General features: G+C 39.2%; 1 protein-coding gene across 1 annotated transcript; it reads right to left on the bottom strand.

Moving 5' to 3' along the window:
• Positions 1-626: 626 nt before the first annotated feature.
• On the bottom strand, positions 627-20,955 carry LOC125481294 (cyclin-dependent kinase-like 5; the record flags this gene model as incomplete). The annotated part of the gene is made up of 5 exons (XM_048592657.1): positions 627-922; positions 4,623-4,731; positions 4,816-4,927; positions 9,619-9,720; positions 19,920-20,955. Coding segments are annotated over 5 exons (1,504 nt in total), but the record flags the coding sequence as incomplete, so codon positions are not given.
• Positions 20,956-21,341: the final 386 nt, after the last annotated feature.

The following is a 21,341-nucleotide window of genomic DNA, read 5'->3' as shown; positions in this document are numbered from 1 at the left end:
TTTTGTAATTGCTGGAAGTACCCGGAAGCAGTCAACTTCCTCATTATGTTTTAAAATTTTTTAAGTATGGCAAGAGTCCATTTTAAAAGTAATTTAAACAAGATAAATTCATTTTTAAAAAGGCAATTTAGGATATTTCTCTTCCTGCTTCTGGGCATTACAGCATGCGAGGTCTTACACATCATCTAACTGCTATACTCAATAATAGTGCAGTTACATAAAATGAGGATTGTCCCTTCTGGTTGCAAAGGTTACATTGTGCCAGACCAAACCTGACTGAAAGAACCTGCACCTCTTTGTTAAGTGCATTTATTGATCATGTAAGAAGTTGCATTTTCACACTGGGAAAATGATTTAGTTGAGGAAGACTAAATCAATTATCTAATATGAAAACTCGGAAAATTCACAGTCTACACGTTTCACAACAGGGAAAGCAATATCAGCTTTTTTTAAGAAAACTACAGGTATTCATCCTTGATTAAAAGTTTAGAAAGCCCTGAAAACAGTTCAGTGTAATAGCCTCACACCTAGCATTATTGATCTGAAAATTGAGTCACATATTTGAATGTGTTTTCAATCTAATAAAATATTTTGATTATATTTTAATAATTGAAGTTCTTTGTTTTCACTTGGAACAATTCCGGGGAAATGCATTAATCTGACAATTACACCAGAGACCCTCAAGGGATTAGATCTGGGCTTGTACACACAAAACCAACACTAGGAAAATAAGCTAAGTTGATAAAACAATAACCACCGAACACCCCCATCCATTCCTCAATCCATTATAAATACTCTTAGAGAGCAATAAAAACTTACAGTTTGTGATTTCTTCTTTTTCTTTTTTATTGCTCTGAAGAAACCCTTTCCCTTTTCCTTAGTTTGTTCAGGGGGATTTATGTTAAGATTCTCGGTACTTTTCCTGAAATTGAGAACAATACGTTTATCTCCATAGTTACGAGAAACTTAATGGCACCGTATGAATTGGACAAATGACTAGATAATGTTACTGTTGGAGATGCTAGAGGGGCAACAAATTTTAAGAATTAACTGGGGTGTAACTGGTCTACAATAGCAGTACAAAATGGGTTCAAAACAAATCAGCAGCTTATTTTTCAATTCGACGTTATCTTCTTGTATGGAACAATAGTTTATAGCTTTTTGTGAACAAGTGGCATGGTGGCTCAGGGGTTAGCACTGCTGCCTCACAGCTCCAGGAATTCCAGCCTTGGGTGACCGTCTGTGTGGAGTTTACATGTTCTCCCTGTATCTGTGTGGGTTTCCATCAGATGTTCCAGTTTCTTCCCACATTGCAAAGATATGCAGGATAAGTGGAGTGGCCATGCTAAATAAATTGTCCGTAGTGTCCAGGGATGTGTAGGCTAGATAAATAGTAGTAGCAAATGTGGGGATAGGATGCTCTTTGGAGGGTTGGTGCAGATTTGATGGACCAAATGGCCTCTTTCCACACTGTAGGGATTCTATGAGCCATCGTGCCATCACTATAATTCTAAGGTTCACAAACATTTATCCTGATGTCATGGCTGTTTTTGCTTGTCATAAAATTACAAATCTTGGCAATAATTTATAAATACATGAAGGAAAGAAACCAGAATGTCACAAAGGACTTGGCTGCTGATTTGCCACAAATCAATTTTGCACTGCTGGCATTCTGCATTTCATTCAAAAGCTTTTCCATCCAAGTAAACAAGTTGTGTTTTTTTCGTATTTCTACCGTAAAAAACCATGAGATGGTAAAATTGAAATGATTCTCATTTTACAACTAGTCATATCAGTTCAGTGCATGTAAGCCAAACACACTTTTTCTTGCATCCTTCCTGATATGAAGATTAATAACAGAGAATGGAAGTTTGATAAGGAAAATTAGTATACCATGATATGGCTTATAACACAGGGGGTCTTATGACTTTTAAAATCCTGAAGAGAATCTGACATGAATGGCAAATTCACTTTAATTGCATATTTATTTAAATTACATGTGAAATTAGCAACTGTACTTGTGCTGAATTCGAATGAACAGCACTCAAATGCTAAATGGATTCACCGTGACTGTCTGCTTAACTTTGAAAGAAAATCTGCCGAATCCTAGAAAAACACTATGTATAAATGACATTACACAGTTAATGAAGAATTTCCAGGAATGTCACTGCAATTATGACAGCCAATTGAAAAAGACTGAGGGGAATGGAAGTTTTCTGCCTGGACTAGTTGCCACTTTCTGCAATCTGTCAGCTCAGCTCAACCCAAACCGTCCCGACAATCAAAAGTCGTGTTGACCTATTAAAAGGAAATATTTTTCTTAAAATTTTGCTTCAATTCCATATTAGATATTTGATTTCAGGAAGAACACACAATCAATAAGCAGGCACAGACACAAGGGACTGAAACTAACAAAATCAGGAATATACTACAGCACTACATCATCCAGCTATAACATTTCACTTCTTGGACCCTGACATCCGCATTATATCAGATTTCTACAGTACAAGAACTAGCTCTTAATTACCTCCAAATATCACCTTGAACAAAATGCTAAATTAAATGAAAATATTCAGGACAATACACAAATTCTCTTTCATTGCCAATGTGAGTGTCTGTCAATTTCTGATCGTGTCTCTACACAATTATAATTAAACTGTGTAATCTCAAAAAGATAATTGATTCTACGGAATCACTATCCCAAGAAACTAATGTCACAGCTTATTTGATAAATATCTGACAGGTCTGCTATAGTGGACGGAGAACCTAAACAGGACCAGGCCATTTGGCCCCTCAAGCTTGTGTTGTCATTCAAGATGATCAAGGTTTCTCTGACTGTGGCCTCAACTCTAGTTTTGCCTGACCCCATAACATTCGACCTCTTTGTAAATAAATTCAATGACCAAGCTTTCACTGCTCTCTAAGATACTGAACTTTGAAGATTAATGACTAATTAAAGACTAAGATTAATTGAGAAAAGAAATTCCCCTTCAGATCAGTTTTAAATGGAAGATACAGGGTGGGGTGCCGTGGCAATAATGTGGTCTAGTAATCCAGAAGTCCAGACTAATATTTTGGGGACAGTCCACCTTGGTAGATGGTGAAATTTGAATTTAACAAAATCTGGAATTAAAAGCTAGCCTTCAGCTAACCATGTAACCATCACCTACTGTCATTTTAAAAAAAAACATATGATTCGATTAATGTTCTTTTGGGAACGAAAACTACTAACCTTATCCAGTCTGGCCCACATGTGACTCCAGACTCTCAGCAATATGGTTGACTCAAATTCCGTCTGGGCAATAAATGTCAGCTCAGCCAGTGATGGCGACATTTCATGAATGAATAAAAAGAAAGCTTATTTTGACACTGTGGCCTGTATTCTAGATTCCTCCAAAGAAACATCCTCTCTGCACCTACACTTTCACACCCCCTCAGATTACCTTTCATTTTTTCTGAACTCCAATGAATTTCGGCCCAGCTTGCTCAATGTTTTCTTATGTCACTCCTTAAATAAGGAGCCTAAAACTGCACATTGTACTCTTGGTGTGGTCTAACTAATGATCTGTATAGTTGTGGCAAAATATCTGTTCCGGATCGTCACAAATGGCCCGAAAAATGCTCAGATTACCTCAAAGATATTTCAAAAATTAGAGCAACAGGTGAAGTTTGCTCTTTCACACTGCTATGAGGTAGCAATATGTGGTATTTTCCATTAACAGAAGATGGTTGTTAAACTGAATAGATTTTCTGACTATCACACAAATGGCTAATTATGATGCATGAATTTCAGTGCTGGTACATAGGCTGTGCTTCTCAATGTCTGGCAGATTGTGAACACAGTTGAAGGGATGTTCAATTTGAAACAATCAGCCTGTGTTTGCAAAACTCAGATTGTAATGTTGAACACTAGATTTGATTCCATGATTGAATTCTTGTTGAATCACCCTATGTTTGATAAGAATTACACTAACCAATTTAGGATGATCAGTTGGGCTTAGAAAATGGCTAAGCCTACTCAAAGCTACATCTTTTCACACACAGGCACCTCTCCTCTGTAAGGCTAATGGAAACTTATCTAACCATATGTCCTTTTTAAATTAAACAATGGCATGAATAACAGAAGTTCCCCTTGTGCATTCTCCATAGTAATGCATCAACCAATCATCTTGCCAACCAATCAGCACCCTTCCCTGAAGGACCATAAATTATTGGTCCCTTTGAAATTTGGTACTCCTGCTTTTTCCAGAAGAGTGTAAGACTAGAGCTATGATAGCTTGTTTCTTTTCTCAGCAATAACTAAGTTTTGTACTATGAAGACATTAAAGTTAAACTTAGGTTTAACATTAAAACTTAACCTCTAATTGTAATTATATAGTCCTTGAGTGCAGCAAGCTGTTTAATTCCATTATTAATTCCACACACAATAGGACACTGCAGCACATAATTCTATATACACTCTGCATTTATTACTTTAGTTAAAATTTTCTTCCTTTCTAATGGCTGCAGAAATTCAGCCAATATTCCTGAGTAGCATCACATTTACTTTTGCATGTGTGCATTGCATTTTAAGTTCTATATCAACACACAGAGAAACAAGGTGAAAGACAGCGGTTACTTACCAAAGATCAAAAGCTGTATGTCTTTTGGAGTGTTTTGACTTGGAGTTACTGGCAATTGATACATTAATTGGACCTCTCTCACTGAATGTGCCTTCCAATGAAGAATAGTCTGGTCAAACAATAACATTATTAAATAGTGCATTACCATCTTGTCCACTGATCAATGTGCAGTGACGAATGTGCTCTCGCTTACCTTCATAATAGCTTCGTACTCGTCTATCCCTGGGCACTGTATCAGAAAACACATACTTATTTTCTTTTGTGGATAGACCATCTTCTAAGTGAATATCATGATATCCTGCAGGCTAAAATGTAAGCATATTAGAATAAATGTTACAACTTGCAAATACCATAGATCAGAATCTGACTGCGATGTCTAATAGAAATTCAAGCATCATGGATAAATCGTTTAAAAACACAAGAAGAAGAAAACAATTATATCTGAAGTATCTTATAATATTTCAGTTCATTTTTTATAAAAAATACTGCTTCTCATTCCAGGTTGTACTAGACTTCAGGGATGAATCACTTAGATTGCATTGCCTGGATCACATATCATTAGCTGCAGAAATAATGAAAAGTGGAATTTACATACTAAATCCTGTATAAATTTAAAAGCAGAAATATAATTTGGAACATTAGATTTGCAGAGGATGAAATTGCTGCAAGTTTGTTAATAAATTCAACAATGAAATGTCAGAACTAGTCAGTACACTCTCCAGTACAAAGCAATATTGTTATGCATACAATTTTACTCTGATAGAAAATTATGTTATGTGATCTTCATAGAATGAATTTCTGGAGAAAAAACCCTAGTACGAAATTTAAATATTCTACAACGCTCCAAAGCTCTCAAAACAAATTAACTGAATCATAGAATGCCTAAAGTGTGAAAGCAGGCCATTCGGCCCATCGGGTTCACATCAACCCTCTGAAGACCTACCGTGTAACCCATTTCCCGTGGCTAATCCACCTAGCCTACACAGCCCTGGACACTATGGGTAATTTAGCACAGTCAATCCTGTCTCAATCTAACCTGTGTATCTTTAAACTCTGGGAGGAAACTGGAGCACCCAAAGGGAACCCACACAGACACGGGGAGAATGTGCACAAACTCCACCCAGACAGACAGTCACCCGAGGGTAGAATTGAACCCGAGTCCATGGTGCTGTCAGGCAGCAGTGCTAACCACTGCCCTTGGCATTCTCTAAGAAGTGATTCTGCAGATAAATTTCCAGCTATGAAGCTACATTTTCCTTCCATATGTGACTATCAACTGTGATCAAAGTTCTGTCAAAGACTACTTGTAATCATTGCCCATACTACTACAGAGATGAAGAACAAGTTGGAAATGAAACTCCCTCCCAGTTAAGAGACAGCCAGACACCCAGACACCACCTTAGTGCTCCAAGCCTTGCCAATCCCATGCTCGCAGAAAATAGTCTCCTACCTCCCTCATTTCTAATATCTTCTCACCATCCTCCCTCATTTCTATTATCCTCTCAGCATCCCAGCAAAAGCGTTCTATGTTCCATCAATACCCACTGTTACCAGTTTGTTGAACATCTTTTCCCATACTAGGTATTCCACCTTTACTAACAGTTTGAATGCCACTTAACCCACACACTTCACTACTGCCAGACTCAGGAATAAAATAAAAGGCCTAACTCAACATTTCAACTGTTGCTGCCATCTCTAGTTTTCACCGCTGAAATATTTGTTTATCCTAAATTACGCCAAGTAATTCCAAACAGATACAAGCTCGATAGTTTGGTGGAGAAACTTTAGGTTCTTGCAGTATTATGATATATGGCAGCATTCATCCCACTCTTGGTGCATGCGTGGGCTTAAAATATAGTTAACACAAAATATTATGCACATACACAAATGAAGAAATGTAACTAGGCCAATACTGTGCAGGTTTGATTAAATAAAATTGTCAAAAATTTCCAAATCACCAATGTAAGTCCCAGCCCATTGTTTATAAATAAAATCAAATTCAATCATCATGTCGAGTTGACAATAAAGTGGCATTAAGTAGCATAATCTTCCAGAGATAACCTAAATAAAAAAGCAAGGCAAATACAAAACAGCAAATTTCGCACTCTATTTCTGATGGCAAGATGGATGATCTAAGAATATAAATCAGCAGTAGCTATTTAGTCCGAGATAGTAAGAACTGCTGATGCTGGAGTCTGAGATAATATAGTGTAGAGCTGAAGGAACACAGCAGGCCAGGCAGCAGAGGAGCAGGAAAGCTGACATTTCGGGTTGGGACCCTTCTTCAGAAATGGGGGAGGGGAAGGGGGCTCTAAAATAAATAGAGAAGGGGGTTTGGGCTGGGGAAGGTAGGTAGGATGGTGATAGGTGAGTGCAGGTAGGTAGTGGTGGGGATTGGCCAGTGAGGTGGGAGGAGCGGATAGGTGGGAGAGAAGATGGACAGGTCAGGGAGGCGGGGGTGGGAAGGAGGGTTGGTCTTGGGATGAGGTCGGGGGTGGGGAGATTTTGAAGCTGGTCAAGTCCACATTGAGACCATTGGGTTGCAGGCTCCCAAGTTTCCGAGTGGCGTCGTTGTGACTCCGGAGGAGGCCCAGGATGGACGTATCGTCCAGGGAGTGGGAGTGAGAGGGGGAGTTGAAGTGGTTCACGACTGGAAGGTGTTGTTGTTTAGTCCCTTGCGCTTACTCCACCAATCAATTAATTTGTGGCTGAAATCTGTACTTCCACGTAATTTACACACATTAGCTTCATAACCTCAAAATCTTGACCCAACAAAATTTAACTGAGTCTTGAAAACATTAACTGTCCTCACATTCAAAACTATCTATGTCAGAGAAATCCAGATAACTAGTTACTACCATCCTTTGCATGAGCAAATAATCAAAAAAGCCCAATGTGTTTTACAGAAGTGTGATCAAAAAATGTGGTATTACGTCAAACATTAGGTCAGATAACGAAAATCTTAGGCAAAGCGAGACATTTTAAGAACCCTCCTAAAAGAGCCTGAAATGCTGAGGGACGGGATTCCAGAGCTTTGGGCCATGGTAGCTGAAGGCATAACTGCCGTAGAGAAACGACTAAAATCAGGGATTTTCAAGCGGCTGGAATTGGAGGAGTGCAGATATTGCTGAAGGTTATAGCCCTGGGAGAAACTAGAGCGATAGGGAGGGTGGGGCCATGGAGGAGGTGATCATTTCAGTATTGCGATATTTCTTAACCATAAACAAATGTGTGCAGGGATGATGGCTTAACAGAACTAGATGAGAGTTAGGAGAGGCAGCAGTTTCAGATAGCCTCAATTTCATGAAGTGCAGAAAAGGAGTCAACACCATGACAGCAAGTAAGAAACAAAGTGCAGTGGAGTGTAAGGTAGACGACCATGAAATCCGGAATTTAGTGCAAGGCCAGAAAGGTGCTCCTTTTTCTATATTTCTTTAGCCTCCAGTAGCTGACATAAGCCTAAAAGAGGCTGAAATGCTGAGGGACGGGATAGAAATAGAAGTTAACTCTCAAAGCTGTTTTGATGTTTAAAAATCCTTTGAAAAACCATGGTGGTGAGTCTGGGGGCTCAGGGCTGTCTGAAGAAAATCAAAATATTGTATAACAGAACAGAAACGATTGAGTGGTGAGCATTGCGTCTTTGTCTCTTATCAAAAGCAGGGAATTTTAATTGTGAATACAAACACAAGGCAGTAATTAAAAATTAAGAAAGTGATTAATTCATTACAATAAGGAAGGCAGGACAGGTGATGTGTTGCAGCTGTATTATATGGTTGCTGGTGTATGCCGGTGTGATCTCTGGCCATTACAACTAAAGTCAAAGTCGCCGTAATCTCACCAGACCATTATCAGAGAGAGATGACTAATGATGGTTTAAGCTGAGGATCACCACGTCTCAGATGATGGCAGAGGTTGAGAAGGAGAATCCTACATGATGACTTCAGCCGATGCAGGAATTGAACTTATGCTGTTGGCATCACTCTGCATTGAAAATCAGCCATCCAGCCAACTGAGCTAACAGACGTCCACAGTTAAATTATGTACAGCTCAAGTGACTTCAGTTCAGTGTTAGTGAGATGGAGATCGAGCTTCGGACAATGCGATGCATCAAGGAGGGGAGAGTTACCTGGATACTTTGTTTTAGAAGGCAGTCACATTCTCAGGCTAACGTCTTTGAATTTGGTCCACAGTCAATGTGACTGTGATTGAGGTGGCCATGAGAGTTGAGAAGGTAGAAGTGGAACAGCCTCATCTCTTGCAATTATTCAACAGGATTGAGGTTCTGACACTCCACTACTTAATGATGCCATTAGAACTATAGTGAGAGATGACCTTTATACAGAAATTGAAGGATGTAGAATCAGTTTGAGGTAAGAAATTGTAAAAGGTGAAAGACATTTGTGGGAGTAGGTTTTGGAAATCTAACTCTCACTACCCTGTAGAGTAGAGTATGAGGGAAGAAACATTGAAAACCTGTAAGAAAGATATGGTGATAATCATGGATGATTTTAACATTCACATAGATTGGACTAATTAAGTTAACAAAAGGAGACTGTAGGAAGTATTTAGGACAATTTCTTAGAGCAGTAGGTTCTATTGCCAACCAGAGAGAAGGCTATTTTTGGCCATATATTTTGTGCAATGAATTAGGATTAATTACCTTGCAACTTCTGGGCAAGTCACAGAAGTGCAGAGAGGAGCCATGTGGCCCATCATGCCTGCACCAGCTCTTCAAATGTGCATCATTACTTACTGCCAACTTCTTGATTTTTATCCCTCTACCTTACTCATCATTTCTATCCGAATAATCATCAATACTCTCTTGAATGCGTCAACAGAACTGGCTTCCACCAACTTCCAGACAGAACATTCTATACCCTAGCCACTCGCCATGTGAAGAAGTTTCAACTTGTATTATGTTTGCTCTTTTTGCAAATCACATTGATCAAAAGCATGCATGCAAACTGGCTGCAAGAATGAAAAAAAAGTTTCTCACCTCAATCTGATGTTGATGGCTGTGGAATGACATTGCATTATCCCTAGTAGAATCTTTGATTGGTGGTCGGCTATGTTTTCCATCCGATAAGGATTGCTCCAGCTGCAAACATGATGCAGAAATTATGTGTACAGTAAAAATGGGATCAAACTTCAAGTAGTATACCTTCTGTATCTGACATAACAAATTCAAACCAATATGCATTTTTAAAAATGCTAAAAACTATTTGGAGTCATAAAAATGAAGTCACATTAGTAGGGTTCAAAAGACATGGTAATGGGATGTGTAACAATGAAAAATTAGCAAGGATAACAGGGAGTGGTGGCAATGTCACGAATTAATAATTCAGAGGTCCAGACAAACACTTTGGGGATAGGAGTACACAGCATACTCTTGGCGGGGAACTTCAACGTCCTCTACCAAGGAGCAGTTTGATAGCACCGTAGACCAATCTGGGAAAAGTTCTAAAGGACACTGATGCTCAACTGGTTTTGAGGCATGTGGCAAGAGAAATAACAAGGAGGAAAAATCTACTGGACCTCATCCTCACCGATCTACCTGTTGCAGTTGTATCTGTCCCTAAGAATACTGGTTGGAATGACCACTGGAGATTTTATCGAGACAAAGTGTTAACTTTCACTTTGATGATGTCCTCCATTGTGCATGCTCCACAATGTTAAATGGAATCATGTAAAAACACATCTAGCAATTCAAAACTGTACATCCATGAGGCATTGTGAACCAACAGTATTCAATTCAACTACAAACTGCAAACAACTTGACAGTCCAGCATATCTTTCATTCTAACATCATGATCAAGAAATAATTAACCTTTATTCAATCAAAAAATAACCTGCAGAAGGGCAAGCCAGGAGCAGCACCAACTACACCTAAAAATAAGGTGTCAACCTGTTGCATGTACAACAGTTGTTTGTCAAACAGAAGCAGCAGTTTGCAACACACAGATCTGAGCATTTCAACGGATCAGATCTAAGCTGTGCATTCCTGCTACATTCGTTGTCATTGTGGTGGAAAGTTAATCAAACAGGAGGAGACTGCACAATATCTTAAATGGTGGGGGAACCCCAGCACAAAAGTTACGACTGAAATATCCGGAGCCAACTTTAGTCAAAATGTTGAGTGGATGATCCATCTTGGTCTTCTGAGGTCCACAGCATCAGAAATCTTAAACTCCAATCCATTCAATTGATATCATGATGAATGAAGAAATGGTTGAAGGTATTGGAAGCTGCAAAACTGGAATCAAAGGGAATCATGGAAAAATTCTCCACTGTTTGGAGTCATACTTAACACAATGAAAGATGTTTGTGGTTGCAGAGTCGAGCATTTCAGCCATAAGACTTCACTGCAGGAATTCCTCAGGGCAGTTTCCAAGGTGTAAACATGTTCAGCTCCTATATCAATGACCTTCCCTCATCGTCAAGTCAGGAGTAGGGATATTCACTGACAATTGCACAACTTTCGGCAGCATCTGCAACTCTTCAGATATTGAAGCAGTTCATACCCAAAGGCAGGAAGGTTAGGATACAGGCTTGAGCTGATGAGTGGCACGTAAGATCTGTGCCACATAGGAGATGGGCAATGACAATTTTCAACAACTTAGGAAGCTGACCATCACCCCTTGAAATTCAATTGTATTGCTATCACTGAATCCCCCACTATCACCATCCTGAGCCCAAAACTGCCTCAAATGTAGTTAGATCATCACTCACATAAGGGGACCAAAACAGTGTGCAGCTTAAATAGAAGAAACCATAAAGCTTCTAAACTTAAATCCCGATAGATTCTGTGTTCTCCAATAGAATGTCATATTGACAGGGGTATAGATATTGAAAAACCATTGCTCAGCACTTAAGATACCAAGTAGATTGATTGCACTGGATGCATAGAAGCAATAATCTAAATGAAAGACTTTTTATGTTTGGATAGACAACCAGCCATAAAATTCTGATTGTTTGACCAGACCAGAGGGTGGGAATTTTGCAGTAACTCACCTCCCGATTCCCAATACCTGTCCACCACCTACAAGGCACAAGTCAGGAGTGTGATAGAATACTTTCACTTCCCTGGATGAGTGCAGCTTCAACAATCAAGAAGCTCAACAGCATTCGGGACAAAATAGGTACTTGAATAGCACTCCATCTACCTCATCTACTGATGCAGTGGTAGCAATATGTAGCCTCCACAAAATGCACTGCAATAACTCACCAAGGATCCTTAGACAACATCTTTTAAAACTACGACCTCTATCATAGAGAACGATATATGCAGCAAATAAGGGGGAACACCACCACCTGCAAGTTCCTTTCCAAGTGACACACCATCTTGACCTAAAAGGTCTATAAGTATCCTCCACTGTTCACTGGGACAAAATCTCCTGAATTTCCTCCATAAAAGCGCTGTGTGTACAACTGCACTACATAAACTACAGCAGTTCAAAAGGCAGCTCAACACTACGTTCTTGAGGACAAATAGGGAGGGTCAGAAATGCTGGCTTAGCCAGAGACGCTCAGAACCTGTGAATGAAAGAAAAAAAAACCCACATATCTTTTATTCAATTGCCAGTTTCCTGGAAGCTTGTCAAACATGATCTTCACAGAGTCACACAGTCACAGACCCTCCGGTCCAACTCGTCCATGCTGACCAGATATCCTAAATTAATCCAGACCCATTTGCCAGCATTTGGCCCATATCCCTCTAAACCCTTCCTATTCACGTACCCATCCAGATGCCTTTTAAATGTTATAATTGTACCAGCCTCTACTACCTCATCTGGCAGCTCATTCCATACATGCATCATCCTCTCTGTGAAAAAGTTACCTCTCAAGTCCCTTTCCCCTCTCAACGTAAACCTAAGCCCCTCTAGTTTTGGACTCCCCTACCCCTGGGGGAAAAACCTTGTCTATTCCCCCTATTCATGTCCCTTATGATTTTATAAACCTCTGTAAGGTCACCCCTCAGCCTCTGACACTCGAGGGAAAATAGTCCCAGTCTATTCAGCCTCTCCCTACACCTCAAACCCCTCCAATCCTGGCACATCCTTGTAAATCTTTTCTGAACCCTTTCAAGTTTCACAACATCCTTCCTATAGCAGGGAGACCAGAATTGCACATAGTATTCCAAAAGTGGCCTAACCAATGTCCTGTACAGCTGCAACATGACCTCCCAACTCCTATACGCAATGCACTGACCAATAAAGGTAAGCGTACCAAACACCTTCTTCACTGCCCTGTCTACCTGCGGCTCCACTTTCAAGGAACGATGAGCCTGCATTCAAAGGTCTCTTTGTTCAGCAACAATTCCCAGGACCTTACCATTAACTGTATAAGTCCTGCCCTGATTTGCCTTTCCAAAATGCAGCACCTCACATTTATTTAAATTAAAACCCAATCTGCCACTCCTCGGCCCATTCGCCCATCTGATCGAGGCCTTGTTGTACTCCGAGGTAACTTCCTTGCTGTCCACTACACCTCCAATTTTGGTGTCATCTGCAAACGTACGAACCATACCTCCTGTATTCACATCCAAATCGTTTATATTAAAAAGCAGTGGACCCAGTACCAATCCTTGAGGTACTCCTCTGATCACAGGCCTCCCCACTGAGATGAATGTTAACATTGCATTTGTCTTTCTAACTGCTGCCATGTTAACCTGAAGGGAATCCAGAGTCCCTTTGTGCTTCAGATTTCTGTAGCCTTTCCCCATTTAGAAAATAGGTTGCACACAGTCAGAGTAGGAGGAGGCCAATCAGCTCACTGAACCAATACTAGCTATCTTGCTCCAAGAAATCTCTATATAATCAAGTTTTAAAAAGGCAAAGGCAGAGGAAAACAGTGGGAAGACCTAATACTGTAAGAAGTACAATGAGTTAGTGAATGTCCTCTTAAAATTAATCAAGGTTTCTCCATTACTGGGATTAAAGACTGTTTATTTTCCATGAGGAAAAGTCCTCTGCAATCGAATACAAGCTCCAGATCAGGTCTGTTTATGTACAAATGTGGAAAAGACATGGAACAAAAAATTTAAGCTTCTTCGCAGGATGTTGTAACTGATGTCATTATACCTGGTTTAAGGTAGAGGACTTGGGCAATGCACCAAAGGGCTTTTGCTGCTTATGGAACATTTTCCAGCTAGCTCATGACATTGAAGACAAACTAGAAAAGTTAAAAACAGTAGTCATCTACGCAAACAAAAATGTCTTATTCTCATTTATCACATTTATACATCTAATATAATCCACATGGTATCTTAACTGCTAAGCAATAATATGTGTACACATAAATATCAAAATCTTTTAAAAGATCACGGATTTAAGTTAGTAGCTTGATAGTTTCTTCTATTTACGCTGCTGAGTTTTGGTCCCCTTAAGGGAGGGATTTAGCTGCATTAGAGGCAATTCAGAGAAGGTTCATTTGGTTAATTTTAAAAATGAAAGGCTTGTCTTATGGGGAGAGATTCAGCAGTTTAGGCCCAAACTGCTAGAGCTTAGAAGGATGAAAGGTGATTTAACTGAGGTATAAAAGATTCTAAAGGGAACAATGGGCAATCTAAAACGAGAGGTCACAGTTTCCGGCTAAGAGACAGTAGATTTTAAAAAGTGATAAGGAGGAATTATGTCTCTCAAAGGATCATAAATGTGAATTTACTATTCCAGAGTATTTTAAGGAGACATTGATTTTTAATTAGTAATGGTGTAAAGGGTTATGGGGAGCAGGCAGGCAAGTGGAGTTGGAGTTGACGTTGATGTTGACGTTGACATGAGATTAGCTGCGATCATGCTGAATGGCACAGCATGCCTATTCCTGCTCCTCGTCCTTATGCTCTAAACTATATTTTGGGCCAAACATAGCAGCGGAGGACAGCTCCTGAGCCACTCCAACCACTTTTCTTGCTTTATTTTTCAGATTTTCTTTTCACTACTTACTTTCAGGAGGGAGCTCAGTCATGGAGCCAGCAGCAGTGACGACAGTGGCTGGGGGCTTTGGCAGTCGGCCACAAGGTGTACCCAGGCAGAACTCTTAACAGTCGGCGACATCACGGTTTCTTTGCGGTTCAGAGCGTGGAAGCGGCTGGGAGCCTGGAGTGGGATCAGAGTGGGACTCTAGCAGGAGTGCGGGAACACGGAGCCTGAGGTGGTCAGCAGCGAGAGCAAGATATAGCAGCCTGAGGTGGCCGCAGTGACAGCAGGAGCAAGCAGCTCGTGGCGTTGGTGGGAGCAGGAACGCGCTGCAAAGCAGGAGCAGGAACACGCTGCAAAACGGCAGCAGCGGTAAGGTCGAGCTTGAAGTGGGGGAGGTCAAGCCGTTATGTAGAGTGCAAGCCAGATTGGCCAGGTGCTTATGGACTGTAGTGTTGAACGTTAACTGTGTTTTTGTTGTTCCACTTCAAACTTTGTTTTCCTTATTTTTCTGCTTCGTACCCAAGATTCTGTACCTAGGTAGCTTTATACCTAAGGTGGCACCATAAGTAACGACTTATAAACTTTTCACTGTGCTCATGTGACAATAAATCTAATTCAAGAAAGCAGCATCACCTAAGTGGGGAAAAAAAACAGCAAATAAAAGTTGCAAGAGAAGCTTAACTAGACTTGAAAAAGACCACCATTCAGTGCCTTGAACTGACTGAACATTCTTATATTCATAAAATACCATTTATAACTATAGATCCATCAAAGCCTCAGAATTGTTAACACATCTGCATTTTGCAAAACAGTCCTCCAAGGATTAATTCCTATCATTTTGATGTAAAAAGTACAGAATCTAGTTAGATGTTCAACACCTAACCTCCCAATGTGATGCTGCAACACAATGTGTCATTGCTGAAAGCCATATGAAATATATGGGTCACAGGACTTCATGGCAGCAACAAAAATCTTAAGTCACAGATAAAGATCTGCAAATTTTATAAGGAAAAGTAATTTGACTATTGAAAAAAAAATTCATTGATAAATGATAAAAAACAAGCAACATCAGTTGGTGCAAAGGTGTAATTATAGCAGCTGATAATAAGGAGACAGTCATTAAAAATAAAACCTAGGAATATGCACGCAAGGAAAAATGTGCTGGAGAACAGTGAATCAACCTAGAGTTCCATGGACTTTGGGAAATACTGAACCACTTTCCAAGAATGACTGAATTTTTAAATATTGAAAACAGATAAAAACTGGTTACACAGACAAGTGAAGCAAAAAAAAAGAGAACTACTGGTTTTACAACAGTGATAGACAACAGATCAATCATAGAAGCTGTAGAATGCAGGCTAGAAAAAACAAGCTGGAAGGAACCATGATCAAAATGTAAGTAAAATGTAAGAAACCAAAAGAAAGAACAAAGGAGAAACCAAAAGAAATTATAAAAATATTTGGTTTTACTGCAAAGCCTAAAAGGCAACAGGTAAGATTGGGTGGAGAGAATACAAATTCTGAATCATAATATACACACAACAGTTTAAAAGAAAAACGTTCAGTCAGACAGACAGACAGGGATTCCCGTACAAATGGTTGATTTTGACTGAACTAAAAAATCCTGGACCAATGGCAGAAGACATCTTGAAACACAACAGATTGCTCTGCAGGGATACAGCATGGATTTGATGAGCCAAGTGGCCCCCGTCTATGCCATAAATGATTATGTTACAATAGGCTGAAAATTCAAGAGGTTCTGAACAAGCCTGAACCACAAAAAAATACCGCAGAAAATAATTACAGAAGGGTCCAGTCAAAGGAGGCATGAAGAAGTTAAAAACTAAGAAGTTACCAGGACCTGTAAAAAAAAACAGCAAAAGTAATCAAGAATAGCAAAGACACCATTGCAAAAGAGACAATACAATTATCAAATTTGGTATGCACACAAGAAAATAAAATGTCAAAAGGAAGGAAAAAACAAAGATTGGAGAGATCCAGACAATAACTTAAAGGCGTATCTTTCTACCGGTCTCAGGGAAATGTTATTAGTAATGCTGTACAAAAGAGAATCAAGCTAGGTTTGGAAATGGGAAATCACATATAGACCAAAACTTTTATTATCTAACATGGTAATATGAAGTACAAATGAACAGGTTATACTAACCTAACAATTTTGGAAAACCCTAGTAGCCTAGAAGCATTTGTACTTTTGCAGATTTTATATTTTTGCTAATTACGAGTATAAAACCAAGGAACAGATGGAACAGAATATTACAATTGAGTACGTAACATATTAACTTAGAAAACAATTAGTGTTGAGGAATATACCTTATAATCTGAATTATTTGGCCTGACAATTGCCAAATCATTTGAACAAATAAAAGGTGATGCGTTGAAATGGAACAAGTAAACAAAGTTTTAGACTTTGCTCGTGATCACAGCACAATGGGCAAAACTCGGAAGAAACAACATAAAGGAAAAGGCAAGATTGCTTTTCCTTTCAAGTACAACATGAAACAATGTTAATATTGGAACCTGTTAGCAGTTTTACCATACTAAGTGTTGTAAAATATGTAATGTGCAGAAATATTGCCTCAAGAGAAAGCAACAGCAATGTTACATCCATCTTATTTCGTACCACTAAACTTGACCAATGAGAAAGACAACAGACAAGAATGGGAGGCTTACAACGAATGTTGGTGGAGGACACTCGATAAAAGATAAGCAAGACAGATGGAGAAGGCACAAGGCATCTAACAGTAAACAACTTCTGAAACAAAAATACAAACAAGTGATTATGTACTCAGGATTCAAGACTAAAAATCACCAAGTAAAAAGAAACTAGTGCTGGTTTTGTGCACAACAGGCATTATAGCATCCACTTCCATAGAAATCAACCACTGATTAAAAATTCTGGAAGTGAAGAAATTGCCTTTGTTTCATTTCCATAGTGGGATTAAAGAAATTAGATAGTCTACAAAACCATAAAATGCAGGAACAAAAATAGGTTCTTTGCCCAATCAATTCTAGTCTGCCATTCAATGATTATCATGGCTGATTTGATTATCCTCAACTCCACCTTCCCACCTCTTCCCTTGATTAAGGACCTGTCTATTTCAGTCTTGAACATACTTAACAACCCAGCCTCAACAACACATTGCGGTTAAGAATTCCACAGATTCACTATCCTCAGAGAAAAAAAAAATCCTCCTTACTTTGCGATTATGTCCCCTGCTCCTAGACTCTCCCACAAAGGCAAAAACAACATCTCTGCATTTACCCTGTCAAGCCCTGTAAGAATCTCATATGTCAAAGTAAGGTGTCCCCTCATTCTCCTAAACTCCAATGAGTACAAGCCCAAATGACTCAACCTCTCCTCAGAACAGAATCTCTCCATCCCCAGAATCAACCTAGTGAACCTTCTCTGGACTACCTTGAAGTATATTGTTCCTTAGATAAAGGGATCAGAACCATTCACAGTGTTCGAGCTATGGTCTGACCAGTGCCTTATACAGTTGTAGCAAGACATTCTTATTTCTAATATTCCATTCCCTTTGAAATTAAGGTGAACATTTGCCTTTCCTTTTAGTAAGTGAACTTGCATGTTAGCTAATGTGTTTCATGCACAAACCACACCCCACAAATCCCTCCTGTGGTTTTCTGCAGCCTTTCCCCATTTAAATAATACTCAGCTCTTCTATTCTTCCTGCCAAAGTGCACAAGCTCACATTTTTCCACATTATATTCCATCAGCCAAGTTTTTTCCCACTCACTTAACTGGCTTTATCCTTCTGTAGACTCTTTGTATCATCCTCACTACATGCCTTCTGACCTATTTTTCTGTCATCCACAAAATTCTATCACCTGTTATAAACTGTATAAAGATTGAAATTTACCCATCATTTTATGGTTTACTAAACACTTGGACGCATGTACATTTCTCAGAAGACCTATATATAAAAAGATTCAGTGAAAAGGTTGAGATGGTTTTTAAAATATTGATTGAACATGCTGAAAGGAAGGTCAACATTGGTTTACTTGGATGGTTAACTAAGATAGATCACAAGTGGTCTCCATACTGCCATAGCTGTACATTTTCAACGTCAGAAAAATATAATATGATAAATATAATGTCTATCATCCCCTAAGACTGACCCCATCAATTTTCCTACAGGTCATTTCAACCAAACAACCAGTTGGTGTACCCAGAACATACTGAAATACATGTTGCACAAAATATGTACTGGGCAGTTTTCACAATTTCTAACATGTGCAACTTTCTAACTGAAAATAATTTTTGTAAAAAAAAAACTTATTTTATCTGTCTTTTCAAATTAAGAGCCCATTTCTACAATCAGTCTGGATTTGATGCAAAGACAATAAATCCCACAATTCTGCTAAAAACCGAAAGAACTGCAGATGCTGTAAATCAGGAACAAAACAGAAGTTGATGGAAAAGCTCAGCAAGTCTGGCAGCATCTGTGAAGAAAAAAATCTGAGTTAACATTTCGGGTCCGGTGACGCTTCCTCAGATGGGTCATGGGACCTGAAACATTAACTCTAATTTTTTCTTCACAGATGCTGCCAGACCTGCTTAGCTTTTTCAGCAACTTCTGTTTCTGTTCCCATAATTCTGCTCATGCTTCCCTTGAACAAATGCAAAAAGGTACATGAACCACACAAGTTGGACTACGTGCTTGAATGTTCTCCTCAGAAGTGAGCCATTGTACTTTCTTCTTGGAGTTTACCCACTCAATACATTTTAGCTTACCCAAACCAAAGATTCAAAGTGGGAGATCAATGTTACATTTTCCTACCTCATGGCACTGAACAGCAGTGCTCCAAACATTCACCTCACCATGTGCTAACACCTTTGCACTTGTATTCTGTCATGAAGGGAGACTTGTTATCAAGTAATTCCTTCAGTCTGCAGAATAGAGTGTTGTCCATCCACTTCTCCACAGCTGTATTATTTAGATGTTAATTATTTTAATCGGCTGTTATTTCACTAACTCAGTGACAAATTTCATCAATCTGAGATGGATAGGAATGATTCTTTCAACAGTTTACAAACATGATCAAGTCCAAGAAATAGCAGCAACAATATCAATTCAGTTGGCACTGTAAACAAAATGATATGTCACCAATACAGTTTTGGCAATACTGCTAAATACTTTGTTATTAAGTGCTAAGAATCATCTCTTCAGTATGCAGAATTCAAACAGAAACATTTGCTAAGCTAATTTTCTTCTCAGTTCTTCAACTTGTATTTAAGAATGATCAAAATAATTACTTTCCTCATTCAACTTATGATTAAACAGCATAAAATCAATTGCTATTCTAATTTAAAAACTGCCATAGCAAAGTTAACACTGACCCCAGGGGTATCTGTACAATCCTCACGAGAGGAGCCCACAGAACCTCTCGTGAGAGGGGTCCGAGCATGTTGCATTTGAGGAGACAACATCTGCAAACTATTTGTCCTAGCAGGCATTCCCTGTCCCACACCTCCAGAGCTAATTTCAGATAGTTGTTTCCTTGGGATATACATAGAGTGTCTCTGCGAACGTGGTTTGGAGGCATAAGGACTGGGATAATTTAAGTCGTAAGGAAAAGATTCATGTGGAGCAGATACTGAATGTGAATGACCCCCTTCAATACTGGCAGGAACTTTTAGCTCTTCTTCATTTGTTGAGTGTCTTGTGGCAGGTTTGCGGGATTCCAGGCTTTTACTTATAGAGGTGGCTGTAGCAGGTGGATTTTGCATTGGCCTGTTTTCTGTTTGTCCAGTTGGATTGTTTGAAGCATTGAGTTCCAAACAGCTTGAAGGGAAATATCTGGATGTCTGATCCTCCCCATGTATTTTCATGTCACTAAGGTTTCCAACTGACCTTGAATCACTCAATGTCCTATATGTTTTGGATGGTGTTAAAACAGCTGGGTTTTTTGACTGCTGAGAGACAGAGCCTTGTACTGGTTCTATGTAACTGTGACGGCTAGGTTTTTCAATTGGTAGAGTTCCAGTTTTACTTTGTGGCATTTCTACAAACGAGTGTCGATTCTGCTGAGATTTGGTATTGGGTTTTAAGTATTTTGCACCTGGACCTTCTGCAACTTTCTGATCGACCTGGAAATCAGCTTTAGATTTAGAATGTGCTTCCTTGGAGTTTAGACGTGGGCTGGGAAGAAGCGGTAAGTTGGTGTTGGTTAAATCCTTGCTGCTAGAGAGATTCTGTTTAGTCTGCTGGAAGTCTGGCAAGGGAATAAGGTTTGGGCTCAGTGCAGCTGAGCTTTCATTAGAAGAGCCATCATGCTGAGTGCTGTCATCTGCTCGCTTAAAATTGACAGTCAGGTTCTGCTGATCTCGGCTATCTGAACGAGTTGACTGAGATGTACTTTTGTTGCCATGATTTCTGCAAAACAATGAAAAAGAATGTTTTATTTCTAAGAATTTGTTTCTGCAAAGTGCTAAACCTCAGTACTTAGTCATCTATCCCATTTTGCATAAACTGCAGAGCTAAGCATACAGCTTCTAATTTCAAGACAATTTTTACAGTTAAATAGAGGAATCCAGAAGCTCCTGCTACTCCACAAGATGTGTTATGCTGGTAACTCAACAATGACTTAGCCTTGAAATTCATACATGGGCACTGACTCAATAACCAAGCAAGAAAATGTTCAGGCTGGCATAAATGGATTTTTAACAGTATGGTATGTCTTAATTATTACAAAAGCACCTGAAAATGTAATTTTACATATTTGGAGTTCCATTCCTTCAGCATTTGATTTCTGTACAAGG

The sequence above is a fragment of the Rhincodon typus genome, unplaced genomic scaffold (assembly GCF_021869965.1).
Source record: "Rhincodon typus isolate 14 unplaced genomic scaffold, sRhiTyp1.1 hic_rhity00001621, whole genome shotgun sequence".
Classification (NCBI taxonomy): domain Eukaryota; kingdom Metazoa; phylum Chordata; class Chondrichthyes; order Orectolobiformes; family Rhincodontidae; genus Rhincodon; species Rhincodon typus.
Note: the sequence above shows the minus strand (reverse complement) of the source record. Positions and strands in the feature narration are given on the sequence as shown.